Source organism: Tamandua tetradactyla, chromosome 2 (genome assembly GCF_023851605.1).
Source record: "Tamandua tetradactyla isolate mTamTet1 chromosome 2, mTamTet1.pri, whole genome shotgun sequence".
Taxonomy (NCBI): domain Eukaryota; kingdom Metazoa; phylum Chordata; class Mammalia; order Pilosa; family Myrmecophagidae; genus Tamandua; species Tamandua tetradactyla.
Window position 1 is genome coordinate 89,262,930 of NC_135328.1, and position 23,123 is coordinate 89,286,052.

The 23,123-nt window shown below is 38.5% G+C and overlaps 1 protein-coding gene across 9 annotated transcripts in view; it reads left to right on the forward strand.

The window, feature by feature from the left end:
• PTPRD (protein tyrosine phosphatase receptor type D) overlaps nt 1–23,123 on the forward strand; it is a 685,849-nt gene that overhangs the window by 626,570 nt on the left and 36,156 nt on the right. For all 9 annotated transcript variants that reach the window (XM_077148194.1, XM_077148192.1, XM_077148196.1 and 6 more), the window contains 2 exons: nt 10,740–10,859; nt 11,379–11,533. In XM_077148194.1, the coding sequence (XP_077004309.1) occupies nt 10,740–10,859; nt 11,379–11,533 (275 nt within the window). The remainder of the gene's footprint in view (nt 1–10,739; nt 10,860–11,378; nt 11,534–23,123) is intronic.

Below are 23,123 nucleotides of genomic sequence, written 5' to 3' on the forward strand. Positions count from 1 at the left end.
TACATTTCCCAATGGCTCTGTGAGATAAACACTGCCTTGCCCCCACTTTACATACAAGTAAACTAAAGCCAAGACAATTACAGAAGGTCACCCAAGGTCATCGAGCAACCAAGGTCAGAGATGGGAATTGAAGACAGACAGTCTGGCTCCAGAACACACGTACTTAACCATCAGACAGTTTTATTTGTTAACACTTCTGAGTAGCTGAGACAGCTGAACTATTATATTACAGCATGCATGTAAATCCAACCTAGCCTGGCTGCTCCGCCTGGAGATGCCTGCTAGTAACAAGCAGTCATTTGCAAAAGCTGTGTTCAGTAAAACACACATTTTATCTTGAGACTGCAGGCCTTCATTAAACCAGACAAAGAAACTTGTTTTGAAATAACCAAATGAAATTCTGTCCCTTTTCTCTCTAATTGCTTCTAATAATAAAATTAGTTCTAACTGGCCTCACTGCCACTGCAACATCTGATGGTAATGAGCAGTCCTCGGCAGAAGGCATTGTGACTTAAATACCTACAGTTTATCTTTATGTTGCAGGTTACCTTTTTTCCCCCTCAGCCAGAGGAACTTATTTGGAAGTTACTAAATGAACCTGTGTTAGCTCCCTTCATTAATTACTCTCTTCTCTTGCAAGTTAGCTTTCTCCTTTGTTATATGGCCTAAGGAAGCCAATTAAAATGCTGTCCTGTGATTTTTATTCTGTGGTGGTTCAGCCTGTACTCAAACTTGTGATGACCATATTAGCCAATAAGCAATTTGGGTCTCAGTGGTCATCAATCTGACAATACAAATGAACAGCAATCAGCCAGGGAGCCCTGAACCCCAAGGCCCAAAAACCGTTTGTTCCTCAATCTAGAACACTTGGGAATAAATGACCTAATACAGGGAAGACATTCAACAAATCACTTGTGGCCCCAAGTATCTCTCCTGCTCTTTGATGTACCTCCCTTAAATCTTCCCATCTCACCCGTTCCCTGCCCAATCGTAGGGAACCTAAAGTAGTAGGAAGAAAGGGAAGGCATTCCTACATTCTCAAACTAGACCTGGGATTGACTTTCACTATATAAACAATTTATAAATAGTGGTTAGCAGTTACTAAAATAATAGCTCCATACTTTAGGAACTTTGTGGGTTCTGTGGGCTGACCTGGGGTCTCAGCAAAATCTCAATTCCCAGCAGCTGACTTCAAAAACAAGATATTTAAACTAGCCTACCTCTCCTTGGGAACTGCCTGTGGTCTCCTTAAAGGGAGGTGGTCCAGGTAGTTCAAACAAATCACTTCTTCAAGGGCTGAAGCCTGAAATTTCATTATTTAGAGTAAGGCTCAGGTTCTTGAAATAATATTCATCCCCTTGACACATGGGGGGAAAAAAGTGTGTATGTGTGTCAACACTTCTGTGTATTTGAAGTATCTAAGAATACCTCCTGACTGTAGATTTGGGGTGTGAAAGAGAGAAGAAAGGAAAGGAAGATAGCATGATATTATACAAGATTTTGTGGGGACACCACCGTCAGAAAGAAGGGGAACTATATGACAGAGTTCTGAGTAGGTGCACTTTACAATCAAGTATCTGGGTTCAGATCCCAACTATAGCACTTACTAGCTATGGGACAATGAGCAAGTTGTATAACCCTCAGCATCTCATTTTTCCTTTTAGGACTATGTAGAAGAGTTACTGAGACGTAGCATTGTGGGTCAGTGGTCTGTACTATCGTGTAGTAGAGGGAGACTGGCAGCTTTACTCACTACAACTTCCCAGTTTCCCCTAAAGCTGGCCTCCAAATAAATCCATTTTTGTTCCCAAATGAAATGAGTTTGTTTCCCTCTTGTTGGCAGTGAATCCTGACCAACCTCACAAAGTCACACACAAGGTTTATTTCACCCAAAGTTCCCACTGTAGCACACCCAAGCATTTTGGTCAAGGGGAGTACAGAGCTGAGAACATGGAATTCTCTTGCACATGCCCTGCCCTAGAACTGCACCTCCAGATTGGAGGCCCTGGTGCAGGAAACCTGCTAACTAGTCTGCAAATAGACCGAAATAGAATGGTCTTGTTGCTGCTTTCACTGCAACCTTTTTTTGAGCAGTACAATATAAAAATAGCTAGTAAAATAGGCATGGGTTACATGTAGTGATAACTGGAACTAACAGATAATATATTCTTGACACCAAAAAAAAAAAAACACTTTTGTTTCAGTTTTGCATCGTCCCCATTCCCCCCCATTCTTATTTTTATTATGATGCTAGGGAATTTACCCATGAGAACTAACCTCTGTCTTCAAGCTTTTATTTTGGGTTGGCCTGGCTGACCTCACGGTGTCCTGGACTGTGCTGATCAGCTGTGCTTGTATTAGAGCTTAAGCAGCTCATGCAGGCAAAAGTCTGTCGGATTTATTACATGTGTTAGAAGCTGCACCCAACTCTTTTTAGGGAACTGACCATTTTTAGCATTTGCATAGCTAAGAAGCCCCATACAAGTGTAACTTGTGACTGAAGACTTAAGTTGGTCCTTTGAAAGCTTATTTTCTTTGATTTTTCAAATCAAAATGAGGCCTTGAAAAAGAACCCCAAACATAACTAATACTACTATTTGTGTAGGGTTCTACAGTTTACATAGTTTCCTGAATAGAAAAGTTTAAGTTGAATATTTCACAAGTTATAAAGAAACAAACAAAGGCTAAAAGTTGGGGATTTTGAAGGTAAAGTATATTTGCTGCCTGAAAATACACAGATCAATTGAAAACTCTTGTAGAATGTACTATGTGATATGAGATACTGCTAGTGGTTTTTTTTCTACATTTTCCATTTTTATTGCCAAATCCTCTCAGGTTCTGCGTAGTTCATTGATTCTGTTGCGAGTCATTCTCATGCCCTAGAATGTGGTCTCTAATTGTTTCCATGTTTCATAACATGCCAATAAGCCCATGAATTGATCTGGGCAACCGCATGGAGGGAGGAAAAAGTTCGGAAAAAATGAAGCACTGGTGGGGAGTAAAATGTGTACAGCTGGGATCTCCACGCCAAGGGTGTTATTTGTGGACAGCTGGGCGCATGGTTGGCAGCCTCACTTGAAGAGTTGGAACTTTACTTGAGTCTGTTTCCAAACCAGTGTTTGCCAAGGTGATTTCTGGCCCAGGAAGCACTATTATTTAGTGAGTGATTGTTTGCTTTATTTTTGCTTTCATCTATCTGCTTCTGGCTCTTTCTCTTCTACAGAGGAAATATGTAAAGCTCACACTTGGCAAATTGTATTCAGCCCTTGTTAGTGTTTTGGAGCTGAAATGGCTCAAACAAGGTTAGGGGATATCTGACCTCCACTAGCTCTCACCAGCCTGCCTTCAATCTCAGCAGATGGCTGAGACTCATTATTGCTTATATTGTCATGCAGGCTCTATATTGGAGGTTAATTCATTTGAAAGCTATTTATTCTGGCTGAATTTACTGCTATAAATGTTAGGGATGGGGAGTGAAATGTTGGCACCCCACAAATTTCATGTTGGCACCCAAAACTGGGTCATGATATGAAATGTCACCTAATGTGTGCCACATTGATGAGTAGTGAAAGCATAGGACTAGACGTAAAGATTGGATTTCCAATCCCATTTTCTGGCCCCAAGTAGAGAATTGTGCCAACCAATTGCTATAGCCGATCAAATATTTAGTGTATCGTATCTTTAGTTGTATCTTTGGCAAGAGAGAATGGAAAAATCCCCATTCCACTGACTTTTCTTATTTGTACTTATGAACCAAAGTTAGATACTGGTGAAGCCACAGGGGCCAGGACTGATGTTAACTTGATTGTGTTGGCTGTTTAGAAGATTAGAATACAGAGAGCCACCTTTGGCCAGTGGAGGCATTTCTGACCTAATGACCACTCCCTCCGACTGCTTTGTCCTCCCTAGTCCCATAGTTAACTTCCCCCAATAGAAAGTGAAGGTGAAATGAGACACGGTCACTATTGATTCTGTGGCTAAGAGGGCAATTCTTGCCAAAGGGCAAGAACAACATGGAATCTGGCTGAAAGTTTTCTTGTTTTCCTATAAAACAAATACTGAGATTTGTTTCCAGATTGCAAGGTCTGTTTAGGTTAAAGCTGACAGAATCCTGTTGAAGATTATTAATGGCATTGATACTGTTTTCATTGTTTTTATCGGTTTTGGAAGGCCCAGCCTTGGCCAGTGGCAGACTAATCCTCGGTCCCTCTGGTTTGTCAAGGTTCAGTAAGTATAATGGAGAGCAAATGCTTTCCAAAGGCCAGGTTCATGTCCTTTTCCAAATAGAACTGGAAGCGCCAAAGGCCCTGAATATTCCATTTCTCAAACTGTAGCCTAAAGCACTGCCTATCTAGGGCAACAGAAACTGCTTTTTCCTTAAGCAACTTTAGGAATGGCAGCATGAAACATTGCCTTTAGAGGCTGCGTGATGTATGGGGTTGTTTTTGAAAAGTGGTGGATACTTAGTGTAAATAGGACACTGGCAACAAAAAGAATGATGCTCATGTTGGCAACCTAAAGGGTGTTTGGGCCCTTATCTAGCAAGTCCCACACTCTTGGTTTTCTCTTGTCAGCAGGCAGTGTCAGATAAAACAGATCCCACCCATTACTTGCCGTTTGTTAGCTTCTTTCCTTCCTGGATTTTCTACCTTAATTCTTCACTCCACCCCCAATGTTTAGACTGGCAGCCTACAGATTCTGGCTCAAAGCATTCCTATTAAATGAAATTAAAGCATCATGGTCTAAGGAAAGAGCTGGACTGGGAGGAGGAGATGCAGCTTTGCTCCTGGTGACTTTGGTCAAAGCCCCTCTCCTTTCCTTCTCCGCGTCCGTGTCCGTGGCACTCCCTGTCGGGAGCAGGTAATTTCCGAAGTTCTGAGAACTGTGGGTTAATCTTTACAATCTCTGGTGTTTAGAGTCTAGAATAGGTGGGTTTTTCTTTTTTTTTAATTTCCTCTACCAGCAAATTGTCCGGCAAGGCTGATATGCAGCTAGGATGCACCGACATAGTTGTACGGGTTGTTAAAATCTTGAAATTCCTCAAGACTGGCTGGTATACAGAAAATATCATTTGACTGAAACCGTGAGTCAACTGATGATTTTGTTCAGAAGCAGGGACAGTGGAGTGTTGCTGGCCATGGGCAGCCACTGGATAGACTGAGGCAGAAACAGGGTCATGTGGGATGGCCACGTGGGGTGCCCATACGCTACCCAGGAGCGAAGGAGGCTGTCGTGAGAACTCTAAAGGTCCAAGCTGGGGAGGAGAGCTGCTGTCTAAGTGCTTCCGCAACAGAGGGGCAGCCCAGCCACTTATCCTGTGGCCACAGCAAGGTGCCAGCAACCTGACATGTAACGACTGTCAATTTAATCGGGGACATTTTTATGAAAGTTTGATGCAGCTCCCTATATCAAGGTCTGGCAGACACATCAAACAAAAAAGTATATCAACAATTTGTTAAGTTGATAAATGATTTGGAGTTTGTAGAATAGTTTGCTGAATTGGTGAGTAGTTTTATGATACATCATTTTGTTAATTTAGAGAATAATTTTTCTTTGGTTTTATATAATGAAAAGCTGTTACTGCACTAGAGGTAAATGATTTAATATCACTATCATTTCAGGGAGTCCATTGTCTCTTGATTCCTCTACTAAATAAAGTTCAATAAAGATAAAATGAAAAGGGAAAAAATACAGACCAGTTTTACCATTTGGGGAATAGATGTAGCCAAATGTTAATTGAGCACAGAGAATGACGCTATTGTTAAAAGAGAATAGAATCATTGAAACGATCTTTGTCTTTACAGGGGATGGTAATCAAATATTGAATTTGGTCTTTAAAACTCCAGAAGAGATAGTATAACCTATATAAATAAATAGTTCAGCATATGAATTTTCTCTCCACTAAAATATATCCTGACAATTATCTAAAACTTTGTTTCATTCTCCCTAATCAAACAGGCATTAATAATTGAGTATTAACATTTAATTCTTTCCAATAATAACTTTGCTTTAGTTATCTAATGTTAGCATACTTATTGTCCATTCCATACAGAATTATCCTGACTCTTTTTTTTTTTTTTTTTAATGCTGTATGGCGGGGGTCACATTTCATTCTTTTTCCATGTGAGTATCCCATTATTGCAGCATCATTTGTTGAATTTTGGGGGGAGGGTGGGGGGAGTGCATGGGCCAGGAATTGAACCCGGGTCTCCCGCATGGCAGGCGAGAATTGTGTCACTGAACTACCCTTGCCCCCCTATCCTGACTCTTTGAGCAACCACACTCTACCAAAGCTTACTAGGTACTTATTTCAGGTCACTTCTAGCGAATGCTGTGAATCTGTGCCCAGTCCGTGGTTTATCATGTGCTGTTTCTCACCTAAGTACCCCTTTGGCTCTGTCATGTGGCCCTACCTAGGCAGGCTTCTTGAAGTAGCATGTGCAAATGCATTTTGTTTCAGTGATGCTGGAACCCATTAGAGGTATCGGTTTCTTACGATAGGAATGATGATGCTTTGTCATGGCATGCTCCACAAATACTTTTTTTTTCCAATTGAAGTAAGGTTTTGTTTTCAATTTTAGTCAATTTGAAAATAAGCCAGCCTAGGCCACAGTCCAGTTGATCATGAAATTGGCTATCATTTGTTGAGTGCCTGTGATATGCCAGCTACTTCCCAGATAAGCCATATGAGAGTAAAAATGGCACTTGAGGGAGAGATTTCCCTGAAGCACAGCCAGCAGACCTACTGGATCAAACCTTATGAGATATTTCCAATGATAAGTTTTTTCTGAATATTTTAAAATATTTTTTATTATTCAAGTGACTTGCTTTTTGTTTGTTTGCCATAAAAGAACTAAAATGACTTAAACCTATAACATAATTTAGCTGTTGTCAACCTGTCCTTTCCATAACTATGGAAAAATGAAAGTTTACCACATAAGAGCAATTACTTTGGGATGATTAAAAGAAATAACTCCCCCAAATTCAGCCAAAATGAATCATGTTACTCAATTTAGGCTGTAAGTAAAGTTACTGGGAGATGTTTCTAAACCAGTCCAGGAGAGAGGCTGCATTGCCCTCTTCTTTTGCTTCCTCAGAATCTAATACCTTTCCTTCTCATAGCAGACCAGCGCCCAGATAAATTAAGAGAGTTGTTTGGAATCTCACAGTAACTATTTGAAAAAGCGGGAGTTTGGAACACACCTCCAAATTTGGTGCTTGAGGCTGATGGATGTGGGGAGGGCATTTCCTCATAATGTCCTACAGCTGCTAGCAGGTTGCCTTCCACTTAGAAGTCCTAAATAAAGATCTGTTAAAATTAATAGTGTGTTGCTTTTTTTCGCATTTAGAATGATTTGCATAGTTTATAACAGGAATGTAAGAAATCCACAGAACAATCTAACTGATAATTATAAACAGCTAATACTTGTTGAATGCATGTTTGGTCAGACAAATAAGCTAACTGTTTCAGATATATCATTTTTTTTATCCTTACAATAGCCCTGTGGTGCCAGTGATTATGTTCCCATTTTTACAGATGAGGAAGCTAGGCTTAGGACCTGGAAATAAAGCAGCAGCTTGCAGGTCATCCAGTGATACTCCATCTCACCTTCCATGACTCCATCCTGAAGGCCACCTTTATTCACTTCAGCATCAAATAGGAAAAGACAAAACTCAGCCTTTGTGTTCTGTAGTTCCTGCTTTTTGGTTCTTACATACTCAAAGGGGAGCTCGCCTCTGTTTCTCAATTCTCACACTTAGCTTTTCATGAAGCCTAACTAACAATAACTCTCGCTAGAAATTCCTTATGAGATTTTCTCCCAGGAAAAAAAATTAAGGGCAGGACAGGGAGCTGTTGTTAAAGCAAAACTTTTCAGAAGAGGCAAATGGAGCTAGTTCATTTGCATTGGTTAATTAGGAAAGAAAATCATTTCTGTTGTTCTCCCTTCCCACCCCCGACTGCAATTCATATTTGCTCTCTACTGTCGAAATAAAAAATTGTTTAATGTATGGCTGAAAATGAAAAACTTAAAAGGAAAATTTGTTAGTAGATCTAAGCCCTTAAATTTAGCTCTCAGACATCAATTGAATGCTGCACAGTATCCCAAGAGAATGAGGAAGTGCTGAGGTACTAGCAAGGAGAAGAACGTACCTGTGTTCAGATAAACTCAGGCAAAGTTGCTAATCCCGCTTCTGCGACCATGTGTGCATGTTCATGTAAATTAGAATATTATTTTTCATGAGCTTCCTTTGAGAAATATTTCCTGAGAGGAAACAGTAATGCTTAAATATTTTTTTTAATTTCCTTCCAATTTTTGCAGTTTGAAACATTTTAAAACACATTTTTAAAGAATAAAATTAAATTGCATTCTTTAAATTAAGTACAAAAGCATTTATTTTTTTTCTTCTCCCTTTAGCTAGAAATTTTCACATTTACTCCTCATAGTAATGCTTTGTGGTATATTTTTCTAAAGGGTTCAGAGTTTAACCAAACCAATAATAGTTGCAGTTTCCAAACTTATTACTAGAAGTGTGGGAGAAATCAGTGTATTTTCAGTTTTTACCACACTAAGGAATAGAATGGGTCTTTATATGTAAATCACTAAATAATGGAGTGATTTTTCCAGAGGTTATTCCAGTTCTTTACTTCATCTCCTTTGCCTTACCTCCCAGAAAGGTCTGAGTATAACCAATTCCCAGCTTTGAAATATAATTGTATTGAATTTGGTTCAGCACATGAAGCTGACCTTACAGTAGATCACTGCTTTACATTAACTTGTTATTTCTCTGTCCGTCACACTGATATTTGTGTTTGTGGGATTTGATCTGTTGGTTTGGATTCGAAAGGGTTACAATCTGACTGAAATTGTTAGTGAGCTTAAGTTTCTCTCTTGATGCTTTAACTCAACATACTGCCCCCATCCTCTCGTGTGTTGCAATATGAGTCTTCCAAAGTTACTTTTGTCCTTTGCAGCTGTTTCCATGATGTCTGTTCCATGGTTTCAATCTGAGCCTTTGGGCCCGATTTTAGGTGATTCTTTTCCATCTGAATTGTGGCTACTTTCAAGTAGCGTTGGCTCTGTCCAGGTAGGAGCCTTGCCTAAGTATTTCATTTACAACCTGGGTTTTAATGGATAGTCAGAGAATATATAAAAGTACTTAACCCTGGTGATACTATATCAATATTCTCCTAAAGTATTATTTTTCCCTTCTGTTTTTTTTTTAATTACAGTGTATGATAGAAGAATAAAACACAAGAATATTTTGTGCATTTAGGAAACATGCAAAGTATTTTTAAAAGACAACCCTGAGAAAGAAAATTTCCATTTTACGATGACCCACTTTGTTTTTCATAAAACAAGCATGATCCTGTGTCCTCAGTTTAAACAAAGGCACAAAGTCCAACCTTGCCGAATTCAATTTCTGGCTTATTATATGACTGTACATTAAAATGTTTTTCTCCTCTACCTAGTCTAGGAAATTATGTAGAGGATGAATTTTTAGAGTGCCTGGTATCTGGTTAGGGAAAGCCAGATGCTATAGCTGTGAAACAGAAAATTACGTTATTCACAGAATGCTACCAAAATATCTATTCAGCAAAAAAAAAACATAATTATCTAGTAATTCTACTCTCTGGACCAAACAATTCTAGTGTTTATGATAACAATGCCTTACTGTTCTTATTTAAATCAAAGACTGTGGCTTTCAATACTTCTTTTTCAAGTAGAAGACACACTTCCTAATACAAAATGCTACTAGATTTCTTTTCTTTACCTGAAGAAATGTTTTTCAGTTGGTTTCACTTAAAAATTACTGCCATTTTTCTTTTAATCTGAGACATAAAGGGTACATATATTCTGATATATGGACTTACTAGAAAATAGAGTGCTATGTTTGTCGTTTTTCACTTTGCTTCCTAATGTCCAAGGCACACAATTCAGTACATATGAGGCTTAGTGCAGTCTTGGAACTGTTCTTTGTTGCCTGTTAAACTAACTGGGTTGAGTACCTTTTATGTGCTTTGCCTCAACTCTGCATAGCGTTTGTAGATTATTCATCTCAAATGATTGAATTTTTAATTATCTAAACCTTGCACTGCTTAGTGTATGACCCTCTGAGACAGTTTTTAAAGAATAGACAACTCTTTTCCCTCAGACATTACAAATGTAGTTGTTTTGGATGCAAATACCATTTATCTTGTATTCAGAAAAAACAACACATGCTTATGTTGTTTATTATGCTTTGATAGATTTGCAAATTATTTCTACTTTTCTTTAAGCAAGCGTATTGGGAAATTGTGGTAGCTCAAGATGAAATCACTTGTGCCTTTTGATGGATGAGCACTAACTCTCTCACGATGTAGTTTAAATGCCTAAGCGTAATCTTTCCTGATGCGAGTCGTAAGTTCTATCCCAGAACAAATTTGTGCTTTCTTTTCAAGTACTCTGAAGTTTCAAATACCTCTGTCTTTATTTTACTCAGCAACAATCTGCAACTTGTTTTTATCCAGGGATATTGAATCTGTTACTGCTTAGTATTCCTACTAGTTTGAAAAATGTGGTTTATATTGGCATCAGAGCAGTAATTTACATATATTGGGATAACAAGAATGCATGCCAGAAAAAGAGCAACATAAAATGAAATGCAGAAAAGTCGTTTTCCTTCAACAGCAACTCAAAGTAAAACTCGTAGAGAAAGTGATAGGCATCTGCCTTGAATGTGTCCCTTGTTTCTTCTAGGTGAAGTGTGACCAGTACTGGCCTAGCAGAGGTACAGAAACCCACGGACTGGTCCAAGTGACACTGCTGGACACTGTGGAGCTGGCCACGTATTGCGTCCGAACATTTGCACTTTACAAGGTTTGCTTTTTTAAAAATATCCCCTTCCATTTTCCTCTCTTCATTGTTTGTAGAAAGCTGCTTTTGAGAAATCAAGTCTCTTAAGGCTTCGCTTAAATCTTGAATCCCACTGGCAACAGTGAAGATGGAAATAATTCTTCCATTATCACTCAGCCATTTTCCTCCTTGTTTAACGATTTATCAGTAAATATGGAACTCTTGCTCTGAATGGAAGTTTCAGCAAATGAAGAAGAGATGAAGAAGAACTGGTTCCTTCTCTGAGATAGAACAGAAACACTCCTGAGAGTTAGACCTGAAAAGTGTAATGCTTCTCACCTAAGTATTTTATCTTCCCAGGCAAGCGTTTGTTGTTTACTTATAGCTTGTTGTTTATACTCTCTATAGGGTATTTCTTCCCAAAGGAGATAGTATGGGGGAAGGAATTGAGATGGTACATTTTAGGGTTTCCCCTTCCATGTTATTCATCATTCCAAACTGGGGCTGGGAAACAGACGTTCAGCCAATGTTCCTCCTTCACAGAATGGTTCAAGTGAGAAGAGAGAAGTGAGGCAATTCCAGTTCACTGCCTGGCCTGATCATGGGGTCCCAGAGCACCCTACACCTTTCCTAGCTTTCTTACGGAGAGTCAAAACCTGTAACCCCCCGGATGCAGGTCCGATGGTTGTGCACTGCAGGTAAGGACCGTCGAGAGCTTTTGCCTTACTTGTAAACAGAAAGCTAAACTGTTCCTAATTGGATGTTCTCTTTGCAACTTCTTGACAATCTGCGACGATAAATACACTCATAAATAATACAGGTGATCTTTTTTAGTCAAGTGAAGCCTCCATGAAGGTCCACAGGAACGATTTTCTGTAGATGAATATTACGGGTCCCTGAAGTCAATAGGTGACTATGATGCATTGCTGTTTTCTCTTTGAGGCAAAAAATGAGCACACACATATTTAATTGGGTATATGGCCATAAATATTGTTTTAATTTCGCAGCTGCTAAAAGAAATACCATTCAATGGGTTGGCTTAATGACATGAATTTATTGGCTCACAGTTTCAGAGGCCAGAAGGCTTGATTCTTCCCGGGATAGGTAATTTCTGGCTGCTGGTGATCCTTGGTCCTTGGCTTTTCCGTCCCATGGCAATGGGCATGGTGGCGTTTTCACCTTTCTCTTGGGGTTCTGTTGACTTCAGCTTCTGGCTGCCCCACATGACTTCTCTGTGTCCAGTTTCCTTTGTTATAAGGTCTTCAGCCATATTGGACTAAAGCCTGCCTTCATTCTGTGGGGGCACGCCTTAGCTAACAATGTCTTCAAAGATCCTGTTTGCAAATGGTTCAGACCCACAAGATCAGGAGTGAGGACTTTTGTGGAGGAAATGATTCAATCCCCAGCAAATAGATAAGACAGAAAAGAACTGAGAATTAACCTTATAACTAGGATCAAGTTTCACCTCCTTTGGAGGGGGAGGTGGGTGTTCTTAAAAACGTATTTATGGGCAGGCCATGGTAGCTCAGTGGCAGAGTTCTTGCCTGCCATGCCAGAGACCTGGATTCAATTCCCGGAGCCTGCCCATGCCAAAAACACACACACACACACAAACACACACACACACACACACACATTTATGTGAATTGTTTGGCAAGTCCTTTGGCTGAAAAGGATGCAAAAAACTTTTTTACCATTTATAAGGAAAAGATTGCTGAGAAAAATCGTTGTAAATATATAAGCCTTCAGGAAAAATGCCTTAAAGATGCCTAATGTACATTAGTACTATCAAGTCACATAGAGCAAATATACAAATTTCATCTTTTAAAAGAAAATGTAATGAAGTCAATATGCAAAGACCTAAAATTTGTAAAAAGCTGGTATTTTAATTTCCTTGAGATGGTGAGCATGTACTTCTGAAATATTTTATAATTTATATGTTTTTATTGAATTTTAACATACTCTACCATCCCTATCAGATTCTGCTATATATAAATGCTCATGTATTTTTAATATTAAACTGATTTCTTCCATCTGCCAGAGTTACTCTCAAGTATCATTCCTAAAGAGCTACTAAAGATAACTATTCAGATTCTATTACTGTGAAGTAATTATATAATTTGTATAAAATTCAAAATAGCTCCTTATAACCCAAGTAATTCCAATATAAGAGAATATGACTTCTTGTTCAGATAAGTAAAATGGAAGTGTGGAAGTATGTGAAAAAGAAAAGAGGACATCTGCGATAAAAACTGCAAAACTCAATAGTATAACAGCCTTTCATACTCCATTTCATACCACAGCATAATACTGGAGACCCTGGAAAGGCTGAGACGTATTTTTGCAAAAAGAGGGGTATAGTGGGTGAACTGGAATAAAACAATAAAATTTGTTAAACAGTGGCCTCACATATTCCAAACAAGAGAATGCTTTATTTCTCTTTTCCGGCATTTTTTTTCTCAGTAAAATCTAATAATCATATTACCTTGTATTTACATAACATTTTAAAATTTCCAGAGTCTGTCCAGGTTTTACTCTGATGTTTAGAACAATAGCACGTAGGGTCAATAGGAGAGGAAATGAGAGAGGCGGCAGGGCTTGGTTCAAGGACTCCCACCTAAATAGGGGCAGAGCCATCAGCCTTCTGCCTGGTCGGGCAGTTCATGCCCCACAGTGACCAGGACCAGGAGCTCTGAGGACAGGTCACTGGGTTGCAGTTTCGGCATGCTTCTAAACCGCTGGAAATTATTTGTAGTAATTTGAGCTAATGTTTTTATATTACGAAAGCAGATTTCTGGTTCTCCTGCCTGTTGGTTTCTGATCAGGCACTTTTTAAGCAGTGTATGGATTCTGTTGTACACATTTCATTTTTGGCTTCAAAGAGCCTGTGTAACTGGTGACAGAGCCCCTGCTTGGGGTGAGCTGAATTTATAGAGATCATACTTCAATGTTTTCAAAAGGGAGAAAGATAGGGAAACTGGTAGTTTGGGCAAACTGAAAAAAAAAAATGTTGCTCTCATATGCCTGATGGTAAAAATGCAAATTCCCTCTGTTGATAAGCAAAGTGGGAGGCTTTGTGCTGGGTACTTTGAGGGATCCAGAGGCTTGCCAGCCAGCAGGAAAGAGAAGATAGCTAGAATGTCCTGTTTTCAGAGCACACACATGTGTGTGTGCTACCTAGGCTCACCTCTGAGAGATACAGACTAAGGAAAAATAAGGAAACAAAGATAAATGTGCAGAGCTAGTAGCTGTTGACATTTGGAAGTGCTGTGCCCAAGGCACTGGACAAGCTATAAGGAGATTGTGTATTGAAACAAACAACAGAAGAGTAGGTAAATTGGTGGAAGAAATTTGCTAGCAACTTTGAAACAATGAGGGAAAGATGCAGCATAAACTAAGCTCTGTGAAATAACTTGTGTTATTTCATAAATAATTTCACACATCTGGTAAGAAATTGTTACCTCTTTATTTAGGAGAGGCCACGTCATCATTTTCATATCCCAAACCATCGTGAATCCTTGACTTGGATACAAGTAGGTATCCAGTCTTTCTGACAGAGTGGAAGATCAGTCATTCCGGATAACACTACTCATATGGTATCTCAGTGATGCTAGTTTAGAAACCATCGCTAAGCAGGAAGGAACTATGCGAAAAGCCACAATGGCCAACCAAGTCACAAAGGGGTACTGATCCCACTTAAGGGGGCCAGTGGCAAACAGTCTCACCGAATACTCTGGAATGTAAGCAATATATTTCAGGACCTGATTTCTCTTATGATGTACTAGGATTTTATGTTTCTCATAAGCTCAAAGTAGTTTCACGCCTTCTGCCAGGAAGATCCTGTGAGAATGAAAAGTTTACAGAGAAAGCTGATGGGCGCAAAAAAAAAAAAAAAAAGGAATAAAGGACAGAAAAAAGTACACATTCCTCTAACTCTTTACAAAAGTAAAGTTATGGTGATAGCCTAGTACAGTCAGCACAGACAAGAACCAAGAAGGTCCAGGAGGATAGGGAATGTAACATTTCTGAAAAAGAGAATGCCTGGTTCAATAGGCAGAGAATTAAAAACCACCTCTAGCTGATACCTGTGTAAGAGGGCACACTCTGGAGACAGACTGTCTGTTAAAACATAGTCTCCTTTACTTATTGGCTATGTTACTTGGGACATGCCTAGTAATCTCTTGTAGCCTCTGTTTCTTCACCTGTAAAATAGGATAATACTATTTATTCATAACAATAGGAATATTATGAAGTTTAGATGAAATGATAGAGCCTAGTACAGTGTGTGATATATAGAAGTGTTTAATGATGTTACATTTTTAGGATCTTAATTACTGAGTGACTTTCAACAGGTTGTATGTATTTTTACAGCTTTAGAAAGAAAACGTTACCGTGATCTTGGATAGCCTCTGGGTTGCCTGAGCCGTCCATCCTGTTGAATAACTAAATGTTTATAAGTGACTAGATATTTAATTGAATGGATTTTTAAAATTTAGATATGTTCCATCAGATTTTTTTTAATGATAGAGAATATTTTAATGCTCTCAGACTCATGTATAATAACAAATTTGTTTTCGTAAAGATCTGAGAAACTATTACACATTTAAGAGGTGCTGTTAAGGACACAGAAAATAATCCTGTGATTCTTGATGCCTTCAAAATAGAGTCTGAAATTCTTAGCATTGTGTTCATGGCCCTTTAAGATCTGGGTTGATTTCTCCCTTCCCACCCACTGCTGACCTTTCAGGCCAACTACCAGCACCCGTGCACTCCTGGTACTTTCCTCTCCGGTCTCAGCATATGATGTTCATTCAGTCTAGAATCATACTTATGCCTCTTCTCTCCCCAATGATGAGTGCTGCTTTAAAAACCAGCTAAAAAACAGCTTTCTTTTTGTACGACAGAGCTGGCAAACTGGCTGCAAGTGTTCTTGTTGCTTTTCTTTTCTTAGTTTTTAAACATACATGGCGATTTTTTTTTTTTTTAGGTTGAACTCTGATACTTTTAAGTGGTCCGGTTTTCCATGCTGCAGCACCTTGTTATTTTACACACAGCTCAGTTCATCCATTTCTGTGACTTACTTCACCCTGTCAGCATTTATGTTGTAAGCCTTTAAGTTCTTTCCCCATTCCAGTTCCCACTGGGGAATTAAACGCTCTCTTCTCTGAGCACTTGTAAAATAGGTTCACATTCAGCTGGCTGTACGTGTGCAGATCATGTCTGTGTTGAGGTCTTCGAGGGCATGGCTGTGACTTACGCACGTTTGTCTCCAAGCTCCTACAGCTTACTAGATGCTCGATATTGGGTGAATCCTGTATGGCATTTTAGGAATTTGTACAGAAATACATAGATAATTTCAAGGCTGGGGTGTTTTTTCTTTCTTTCTTTTAACTGTGGGAGACTATACTTTAATCACTTTACATATATATATATATATATATATTTTTTTTTTTTTTTTTAACAACAGCTTAGTTTTTTTTATTGCCTTTGCCTTGCTTATACCTTGTTCTGAGTTATTTTCTACCGTTACAACTTTTTTGTCTTTTCCCCATGCTTTCCATTCCAAGATTGTAGATAGAGACAATAGGCCCCTGTTTTTGTAACCATGTTAATAGTTAAGAAAAATTGACTTCTTATTTCAACATCAAATAACTTATCTGCTGGAGAGGCCCAATTCAAGCACTTTACATGTGTACTTTTTCCTCCCAATCATCTTCAAAAGTAGGAACCTTATTCTCCTATTTCACAAAAGTACAATCAGACCAAGAAAAGTCAACTTACCTGTCTGAGTCTGTGCCACTAGTGGGTGGCACAGCCATCATGAGGTAAGTGTAAGAAACTAGGTGGTCTCTACAACAGTAAGAATCGAAAGTAGATATGCAGTTAAACCATGCAGGTAAACAGGGCATGGGCTTTGGAATTGAGCCTAACTTTATGAGGTCTGTGATATTGAACAAATCACCTATGAACTTTTGGTGCTTAATGTTCCTCACAAGTAAAATATATTTTTTTGTTGAATGAATGAATATATCTTAAGTGTAGTACTATGTGCAAAGTAGTAACGGGCTCGGTAATTGGTAGCTACTGTGATTATCTGTGTTTGAATGATTAGAGGATAAAAGAAAATCCCATGCTGGTAATTACCTTTGAAATAGAAAGAGTGAAATAAATACTGGAGTGCGGTAGAGTGATCTGGAGTCATAAAAGGAGGAGGCAGGTCTTTGTGGAGAACTCAACAGTGAAATACCCTCTGATAGGGGCAGGAGGAGAGGCTGAAGAGTGGCAAATAATCCAAAGACTAGACTGGAACTTGCTTGGTCTGTAGCACCTTATCTCCCTACCACATACTAGTTGAATAAATGGTTCAGTGCATATTTGCCATTACTTCTTCACCGATATCTGTGCACTACATGATTAGGAACGTGCAGTAGTTTTTCTCCTTTTGTGTAATATTTGATTTTTGAAAGAATCTAAGGGGAATCAGGCTATCAAACTGATTTACGTAGAGATCATACATTACATTTTACCATAGTATTTAAATCTTCCTCTCTATATAATAAAGAATTTTAGTTATCTTTCCTGTCTTTTGAGCCCTTTGCTTTATGTTGTTTTATGAAAGAATTTGTAGTTTATATTTTACTAATATGGGATATGATGGCTGATTTACTGTCAGTAAATCAGTAAATTGATTGATTAAGATCAATTTTAATATTTTTTTCTTTGTATATGAAAATATAGGTAAGATTACTTAGATCATATTTGTAACATAACTATGGGCCATCAAAAAACAATCCAGTATTGAAGAAAATAGTCTTTTTAGGGTCAACAGGTTTTAGATAACATTGCATATGAGTATAAAAATTAAAGGCTGTCCAAAGAAGCCATGTGTACTGTGGAAATTTGTTTAATGTTACTAATTTACTCAATGTTTGCTTCTCATTCAGAATGAATAAATTGGGATGAAGATACAGTTTCATTGAATGAATTATAAAATACTGACCTGCGATACTAACTCTTGAGTCACATTAACCCTTTTAAGACAAAAAGAACACTTTTTAGTTGTAGGACAGATTTATGAATAAATGTGAAAGAGAGGATAGATGCAAATCCTTCAATTTGTTTTCCAAATGAAGCTGTCCAAAGGAGACTAAAATAGAACACCTGACTGGATCATTTTCACATCATAGAGTCAAATCAGCCTTCAAAACTGAAAGGAACAGGAACCACGGGCCAGATGTAAACCATTGGCACCCGGGAGGCATCAGTGTCACACAAAGGTCACACATAAGGTGTCCAACAAAAATCAAGTGATAATTTGGGCTGGGGAAGCATCCCAAGATCAATTTTAATATTTTTTTCTCTGTATATGAAAACATAGGTAAGATTACTTAGATCATATTTGTAACATAACTATGGGCCATCAAAAAGCAATCCAGTATTGAAGAAAATAGGCTTTTTAGGGTCAACAGGTTTTGGATAGCATTGCATATCAGCATAAAAATAAAAGGCTGTCCAAAGAAACCATGTGTGCTATGGAAATTTGTTTAATGCATTTTTTAATGTTTTTTATTATGAAATATACATAAACAAAGCAATAAATTTCAAAGTACATGTTTAAGAAGTTTAGAACAGATTTCAAAGTTCAGTATGGATTGCAGTTCCATAACTGCAGGTTTTTCCTTCTAGCGGCTCCAAGACACTGGAGGCTACAAGAAATATCAATATAATGATTCAGTAGTCTACTCATTTGTTAAATCTTACCTTCTGTGTCATAATTCCTCCTTCTCCTTTGAGCTTTCTCCCTGTCTTCAGGGGTATGAGAGCTATGCCCGTTCTAACTTTTTCATGTTGAAATGGAGGATGGAATTAATTGATGTTCTGGAGAGGCTGGCCCCTCTGAGTTTCAGGACTTATCTGGCATCTGGAGGTTGTAGATTTCTGGAAAATAATCATAATGCATGAAACTTTTGTAGAATCTCAGATAGACCCCTAGGTGTTCTTCAGAGTTGGCAGGAATGGTTTTTTGGTTGGGGTTTGGCAAACCATGGTAATTTGTAATATGTAGCTGAAGCAGTTTAATGCATTTTTAACCATTCTTCCTGAATTTTATTTTCTATTACTCCCAGTGTTCCGTTCGAATGTCTCTTCAAATCAAACATCACAAATGTTGCCAAAGCATGCGATAGCTTTGAGATGCTGACAAGTTTGAACCATAGACCCATTTTTGCTTAAGCCTGGGATTCATTTTCATGTATAAATTGAGTAATAGGAAACCTAGCTTCTGTAGATAAAAGACTGCATTGTCAAAAATATCAACAGCCCTGAATTTTAAAAAAGAGTGGAATATCGACATTATGCCAGTTCTGTTCTTACATATACTAATGTTCTGCATAAAAAGCACATTCTCAGCTTATGAAACAGCTTGGTGATGCAAAACAGGATGAGTCTTCGATTTTTGAATGATACGTTCCTATCAGAGAAAAAGACCTTCCCTCCGTTGAAATAATTTTATCATAGTTAAACAAAACATTGAAAGAGATTGCACAATGGCTCTAGTAAGTATAATGTGTAAGATTTAAAGGTGTTTGGGGTGCTGGGAGAAACACCGCAGCCACCCAATGAAATGGAAAATTCATTTCAAAAGAAGCACTATAGGTATAAAGGCAATAGAGAGGAGGGGAGGCCAATATTAAAAGAAATGATGTGACTTTGAATTATCAGAGCTATATAATGAAAATCCTTTCAGGGGCAACTGAGAAACTGTCACCTTCCTATTCCTATTCTATGCCCATGAAAAGCAACCAACTCACATTTGCATAAGGATGTGAGAATTTACAGAGCATCTCTCCATCATTTATTTAATCTTTACAACAAGAATGATCAATGTGATTTTTTACAGTCCTCATTCAACAAATGAGGAAATTGAAACTCTGAGAAGTTAAGTGACTTGCTGGAGGCTACACACCTGGCTTTTCCTCTTTGCATGTACCATACCTCCTATTTCCATTCTGCTCAATTATATGTATATATATAAATTAGAGTAGAACTATCCCCAGCCAAAACAGAAACAGTTTTAGCAGATATGTGTTGTTTAAGGACAGCATTGCACAGTGGTGAAATCTGTGTGTTTGGAATCAGACTACAAAAGCTCAAATCCCACCTGTACTGTTTACTTTATCTATTGGCCTTGGGTAAGTTACTTAACCTTTCAAAACCTCCATTTCCTCATCAGTAATTGGGGATAATAATATTAGTTCCTTCATAGGGTTATTTATAACGATTAGTCAAGATGATACATATAAAGTGATTGGCCAGGTTCCTACCACGAAGAAAGAAGCCAATAAACGTTTGTTGTTACTGATGTTTTTATTATTGTGTTTCCCCTTATAAAATAGGTGGTCACTTAAACTGGCTTTAGTAATACAAAACGAGAAAGAATACTGTTATACTTTCTGAAATGTAAGCTGGAGTACTGTATCATTTTTAATTTTGAAATATGGAGAATATTTGTGTGTGTGTGTGGCAACCAGAATACTTTGAAAATGCCTAAGTACCGAAGTCGTTATTTCATTGCACTAAAAAAGAATGCTTTTCTTCTTAGAATGGATTGCTTCTGAAAAGAAAGATCTCTCAACATCAGCACTATTGAGATTTTGGGTCGGATAATTCTTTGTTGTGGAGCACTGTCCTGTGCATTATGGAATATCTGGCAGCATCCTTGGCCTTTACCCACTGAGCCAGTAGCCACGCCCTCCCCACCCAGTTGTGACAACCAAAAATGTCTTCAGACCTTGCTAAATGTCCCCTTGGGTCCAGAACACCCCTGATTGAACCACTGCTATATCTTAATGAAACTGTTTTTGATTGCAGCAGAATATGTACATCCAAATAGTAGCCTTCTTCAAAGCTTTCACCCTGAAAAATCTCCTTTTAATGACACCCTTATTTTAAACATTTGGAGAACTTAGTCACTTTTTAAAACATACAGAGAGCCAAACTCATTACCTGGAAAATTATCTAACAGTATACCCTGCCTTGGTCAGCAACTAAACAAAAACTTGGCTCTAGATGTCTCTTGGCACTTAAAAAAAATTAATTCCACCTTCAAGGACAAAGATTTGCCACCATTAAGGAATTCAAAAGAACCTAAACTCAACTGCCAAAAAAGGAGCTCCAAAAATATTTTTGCACCATATCATGCAGCATTGCAGCAATAAATCTTCAACCTCCCAAGGTGGCTACTTTTAAGGGCTACACCCTTTGGGGTCAGTGAATGCTGGTCTTTCTACTAGGGTATCAGTCACATTACTTTGTATTCACACTTGGTATGACATCCAGCATTCTGGCAGTTCAAAACAGTAAGCCCCAGGAATGCCCTTAAGTGGCGTATGATATAGTGTTGTCCCTTTTTTCAGTCTTTAGTGAAAGCCAGAGATGAATGGAAGGAAAGTGAGTCATGAGGTCAGACTACCTGCCCAAGCTTGCAGGTTTCTGAAATTCCTTGTCCTTTGGTTTTGGTGGGTGTATATTTCTGGTACAGCATGATCTATTTTTCTTTTTTAGCATAATTTATTTTGAAATCAGGATTGTATTGAAGGTAGGATTCTCATAAGATACCTAAACACTTTTGGGGTTGTTTTATTTGTTTTCTCATCTAAAGAACTCGTGCAGTCTCTTTTTATCCCACCTTACCCCTCCCCCCGCCAAAAAAAAAAAAAGCAAAAATCCTTCTGTATCCTTCATACCATTAAGAAAGAGACAGCAGTTAAAACTTTTATCAGTCAATTCTGGTGTATACATAGAATCTTTGCTTTCTGATATATCTAAGTAGATTTTTTTTTTAAAAAAAATATGAACTAGATAAGATGGAGCAGGATTAACAGTGGCTTTTCTGTTCTGATGATAAGGACTGAAAAAGGCTACTTGCTCACATTTCTTTTAACATTTGAAAAAGAGGATTATGATAATGATCACTATGGTGAGAAGCTATGCTTTTCCTGTCCCTTTTCCTGTATTTGTTCCATTGTTTGGGTTTGGTTTGGCTGTTAGCATTGAGTCGAGTAAAAACACATTTAAACGACACTTCTGTTTCTGGTCCACCTGTGTACCTCTGAGGTAGGTGACCTTTCTGAAATAGAGGGCGCATCTATCAGTTAGCCTTTGCTGCCTGAAAAATACCACCCCAAAACTTAGTGGTATAAAACCACAACAGATTATTATTTCTCGTAATTCTGTGGTTGTCTGGAGGGGTCTTCTCAGGCCTTGCCTGAGCGCATCCTGTCCCTATTAGGTGGAGTGGCCGGCACAGCTGCCCTGCCCGCCCAGGGCCCTTCACCCGGTGTGCTGTCCCAGGGTTCAGAGGAAACTAGGGGAAGCTATGCAGCCTTTTGGAGCTGAGCCTTGGAATTCACTTCTACTGCATTATTTTTTTCAGGGACTAGCCAAGATTCAAAGGGCAGACAAATAGACTCCACCTATTGATGGTAGAAGCATCACATCATCTGTGGCCTCATTTCATCTACCACATTGCTGAGCTTTATTTTTATGGGACCACAGGGCTCTCCTTTCCACCCTTATCAGCCTTGCTAAATATAATATGAATTTCCCTCACAAGGATGGATGAGAGGAGCAAAACATCCAAGTTCACCCCAGAATACAGGTCCTTTTGTCAGTCTACGAGATAGATAAGAGAGTGATGGGAAGTCTGATTTCTTTCAGACTTTTTACCTGGTTTTTGTGCTAAAATATTCTCTGACTGTGGTAGGGAGGAACTGGTATTCCCCTCCCTCCATTCTGTGTCAAAAGAATTTTGTCCACTTCTTCCTCTAACTCTAGATTTTTTGAGTTAATGGGCTTCATTTAAAACTCAAAAATGTTCTCATTCATATTCTCTCTCTCCCTCTCTCTTTATCTCTCTCTCTCTCAAAAGAGAGATGAGAAAATAAAATAAGACCCAAGAAAGTTGACAAGTTTCCTGTAGACTCTTGCAGGACTCACGTCTTGAGATTGCTGGGCCAGTGTGTTATGGTCTTTTTAAAAAATTAGCTTGGCTAAAGAATCCCTTAATATATTCCGGGGGATTAAGAAAATAATCAGAAAACACATGTTTAATGGCAGGAAGCATTACATTTGATACAGAGATGATCAGAGTAGGTCATTTGGAAATATTAGAACAAATTAAATGTCATAATCTATAAGACCATGACTGATTGAAAGAAGGGCAGTGGGTCTCTGGGAAGTAGCCTTTGAAACTACTTGGCACCCAGGTGATTTAGGAGGGTGGAGGCA